Raw genomic sequence first — 4815 nt, forward strand, 5'->3', positions numbered from 1 at the left:
TTATCTGTGGAAGACAGAATAGTTTTTTCAGTTCACAAATAGATTACATGTATGTTCCTTTAAAAGGAGCACTTCACCAATTTTACATATAAAGTCAGTATAGATAAGTATAGTGTAGTATAAAATCAGTTTAGGAGTACTACTCAGCCTGTAAAAACAGTTGTATGATGTCTTCAGTAGCCCTGAAGGAGCTTTGTTAGGTCTGAGAAAATTACTCTGATGATGTCATAATTCAATTCAATTTGTATTTATAGTGTTAAATCATAACACAAGTTATCTCAGGACACTTACACAGCTAGAGTAGGTCTATACCACATTCCCCCAAGAGCATGCACCAAATCATAGCAATGTCAACAGCGCTATCTCAGATTGTGCTTGAAGATTTCTACTAGAGAACCTGCATTACAAACTGGGGAAGTCGAGTTTGAAAAATATGGGCATTTACCCTTGCAGGAAGGTTCTAACAAAAGCTGCATTGTGTTGTATTATGGGAAATGTAGGATCTATAGTTGTTGATCCTTGCTTGACCACTGCTAGGAACTAGTTTTCACACCAATGGCCTGTTTGCTCTGGTCACAATCAGTTGATGAGTTTGTACACTTAGAGTGTTTTCCCCTTGGTTCGGTTTCTTTTCACACATAAAAATCCAAGCGAACCAAAATGCATCGCTGCAAACATTGTGAGAATGTTCACACTGCTTATTGGTCAAATGTGCTTAGGATGGGAGCAAGCAAGTAAAAATACAGGAAGAAGTTTGATTAGTGTATTCACACCAAACAAACAGAGTCTGATTTACTACCAAATACTGATATTAGTCTTTTAATCACATCAGATCCTTGAAGTAGGTATACATACTATCACAAAAGTATAGGGGCAGAGATGTTAAGACCTTTCAGCGTTTCATTAGTTTCCTTTCTGTGTGTTTAGGTGAATGGCCGTCTGACACTGGGGGAGAACATAGCAGACATGGGAGGGCTCAAGCTGTCATACTATGTAAGTAATTTTTTCTTTCACTTTCTTTATTCTTCATAAATAAGTCTACTTTAGTTGTATGAAAGTAAAGAGCAGATGTCCACCAGAATCAAGATAAAAGATAAACGTGAATTCCCTTTCTCTGCTTGTATCTGTGTGTGTGTGTGTGTGTGTGTGTGTGTGTGTGTGTGTGTGTGTGTGTGTGTGTGTGTGTGTGTGTGTGTGTGTGTGCATGTGTGCATGTATGGGTTTGACTGGACTGCATCTGTGTTGCTGCATAATTCAATTCCATATTGAGCGTGTCAGTTGTCTATATTGAAGCGAGGAGTGTTTTGTGCATGCAGAAACAAAAGTACAAAGGGAATGAGTAATTGCTTTTAAATAAATCAGAATATCAAAATGCAACAATAGTTTCATAGTGCCTGTTAGTCATGTCAATCAGTGAGATTGGCTGACCCTGGCCCATTTTGGTTTGAGATCTTAGTTTAACTTACAGAGAATATGCTACTTTGAACATGAGGTGAGGGATTCTAATTTCATTTGTATCTCCTTTTCATTATTCCCTCCCGCCACACACACCTCTCTCTCACTGCCCAGGCATATCAGAAGTGGGTGAGGGAACATGGTCCAGAGAGGCCCCTGCCTGGGCTCAAATACACACACGAACAGCTGGTCTTCATTGCCTTTGCACAGGTACAGAAGCCTCTCAGTAGTTTCACACTACTGTCTGTCATTACATTTACATGTTAAATCATTTAGCTGCCACTCTCAGCTGGAGCGACTGATCACAGAGAGCAGGTAGGAGTTATATATTATCCCAACATTAGCTGATGGATGCATTAACCATTGTAGGGATGAAAAATGCAGCGTTGATGACAGTACCGTGGCTCTCAGCACTAGACCACCCCTGCTCCTTGTAACTATTACCGCTATCATTGAAATTCAATGGTTTCATTGAAATTCATGGCTTAATGTAACCGCTGCAAAATCTAGACACATTTTAATGCAATTTGCTGTGTTTTAGCTAGAGATGGTCTGATACCACTTTTTGCTTCCCGATACCGATTCCAATAACTGAACTTGCGTATCGGCCGATACCGAGTACTGATCCGATACCAGTGTGTCATATATTTTATTATGTTTTAACAGCTGTATACTACTATCCCTGTATGGATGTGATATGATTTCTATTTTTGTTGACTTTCTGGCTCAGGTTAAACTCTTAGTGAAACATGAACAAACAATGAATGCCACAGAACTTATTCTGTAGTTTGACAGTCAGTTATAACGGAAAAATGACATAAATAAACTACTTTAACGTAGATTTTTCTACGATATTTTCTTCGCTTTATTACGTGGTATCAGATCGTTGCATTAACTTCAGTACTTCCCGATACCGATACTAGCGTTTCAGGCAGTATCGGAGCCGATACCGATACTGGTATCGGTATCAGAACATCTCTAGTTTTAGCTTTCAATTTTAAAACTTGCCACAGAGAAGTTATATGAAAACCATTGGTATGTGTGTATATTCATACATAATAATATGTATTATTAACATTAAAAGTTGCAGTAACATTAAACTCGCTTCTGATTGGTCAATTACAGCATTCTATGGTCTGTTATTTCTAAATAGCAGACCCCTGCTATTAAAAGCAGACCGTTGTTCTGATCATAGACTCTGGATGACCATTTTTAAATCAATAAAATCCTTTCTAAATCAATATTTTGTGTCAAAATAATGACCCACTCGCCCTACATTATCCCTTACATAATCAATGCATAAGTAGCATTTTACTGTTGTAGCTGGTCCATCTACAGTTAGGTAGGTTAGTCCGGAGGTTCCCAAACTAGGGGTCGGTCCTCCTACAAAAGGTCACAAGATAAATCTGAGGGGTCATGACATGATTTCTGAGGTAGATGAGGGTGAAAAACTAATTCAGCTAAATGTTTGTATTGTGTTTTTTTTTTTTTTTTCTCTAATCTTTGCTTTTTGTGAAATATTAGATCATTTTACCTGTGGGTGTCAATGGTTTAGAGGGAAAATCAGTCTTTACTATTAACAACTCACATCTGAATCATGACAAGTGGCTCCAACTGCTTTTTTGTAAGAGGTTGCAAAAAGGTTGTGAACCACTTGTTTGATCTTAAAGAAATATGCATTTTATAAGCGTATCATATCAGTTTCATGTAAAAATCGTATTTAAAAAGTAACTAGTAACTATAGCTCTTAAAACAAAAAGTACAGTATTTCCCTCCGAAATATAGTGGAGTAGTAGAAGCAGAAAATGTAAATAAGTAAGTAAAGTACCTCAAAATTGTACTTGTACAGTAGTTGAGTAAATGTACTTTGTTACTTGCCACCACTACTTTGGCTTAACTGTCCCCAGGTCGGTTAATTGTTGTGTTAATGTTGTCTTTTTAGAACTGGTGTATGAAGAGAAGATCTCAGTCCATCTACTTGCAGCTTCTGACTGACAAACATGCACCAGAGCACTACAGGTATACTATACTCACATAGATTTGTGGGCATTGTTATTACATTTTAAGAAAGATTTCAACTGCAAAACAATCCAAAATATCCACAAAGCATTACACTTAAACTGTAACATAAGTGCAGGCACCGATGTTTCATGATCTCCACATTGCTAATGGACGTTTCCTGTGTTTCCTCCCCCTGCAGAGTGATTGGCAGTGTTTCCCAGTTTGATGAGTTTGCCCGTGTTTTCCACTGTCCAAAGAGTTCCCCAATGAATCCGTTGGACAAATGCTCCGTATGGTGACCTCCCCATCCGCCTGTTGCCCTTTGGATGAACTTCATCTTTACGGCCCACACACACACAACCTGTCCTACATCACATATTTATCAGACAACCAACAGGATGACACAGAGTGCATCAAGCCTATTCTTGCCTATAAAGGATACAGGAGTGAAATGTATCTTTTAAACATTATCAGTACACATGTCTTCATTTAGGAAGTTTATACAACTGTCCATTGTCTGTACTAACCAAACTAAAGCATTTGTCACACAACCATTGATCATGTACATATATATCATTTGATTATATATATTTTTCAATGTTTAAATTTACTTTTCAAATCATCTATTTTTCTATTTTAGCAGATGTATCACGTACATTATGCGTAGAATTCATACGCTAACTAGCGCTGTTTTTTAATTAAGCAACATGTTTCCTCAATTGTTTCTCTTCTTTGTAGAATCAAGTAGAAAAACCTTAGCATATCAGAAGATTACAGATTGGCAGCGACAGGGATTTCAGTACCTGATGTAAACCGGACAAAGACCAATTTAAAGTGAACTGAGATCAGTAGCATCCTTGTGCCTGCCAACATGCTGGTGTTCTTTTCAGTTTGGTATTGGAGTTTGATTTGTCTCGCAATGCTACGCTCTTGTGGCTGCAGAGAGCAATGGTCACTGTTCAACCGTCATGACTGTTGTAATCGTTTGCCTGCATTGGTCTTGTTACTGTGAGTGTTTGTACGTTTTTAAGATTTGTCAACATTTTTTTTTTTAAAAACAAGGTGGACTTATGGTGGATGTTTTTCTCAGGATTTGTAGCAAAGCGCCAAATGGAGGATCTTTGCGTCTATATCTACATTCAACTCTTCAGCCTGCGGTACAATCACAAAGGAGCTGGTATACTTATCAAACATTGGATGAAAAAAGAGAAGAAAATAATGTGTTTCTTTACTGGAATCCACAGCACGGGCAACACCTACTACAACTCTGCTACTGGACTATTCACATCTCTGTCTTTCTTGATGAACTCTAAATGATCTTATACAACCTGGGATCCAAGTGAGAGGGAGAGTGTGAGG

At 38.0% G+C, this 4815-nt stretch overlaps 1 protein-coding gene across 1 annotated transcript in view; it reads left to right on the forward strand.

Moving 5' to 3' along the window:
* The window catches only part of ecel1 (endothelin converting enzyme-like 1), a 39874-nt gene extending 35107 nt beyond the window's left edge, over nucleotides 1-4767 (forward strand). The window contains exons 15-18 of the mRNA XM_078246790.1: nucleotides 928-993; nucleotides 1570-1665; nucleotides 3398-3474; nucleotides 3656-4767. Of these exons, the coding sequence (XP_078102916.1) occupies nucleotides 928-993; nucleotides 1570-1665; nucleotides 3398-3474; nucleotides 3656-3755 (339 nt within the window). The 3' untranslated portion in view covers nucleotides 3756-4767. The remainder of the gene's footprint in view (nucleotides 1-927; nucleotides 994-1569; nucleotides 1666-3397; nucleotides 3475-3655) is intronic.
* Nucleotides 4768-4815: the final 48 nt, after the last annotated feature.

Source organism: Sander vitreus, chromosome 3, assembly GCF_031162955.1.
Source record: "Sander vitreus isolate 19-12246 chromosome 3, sanVit1, whole genome shotgun sequence".
Taxonomy (NCBI): Eukaryota; Metazoa; Chordata; class Actinopteri; order Perciformes; family Percidae; genus Sander; species Sander vitreus.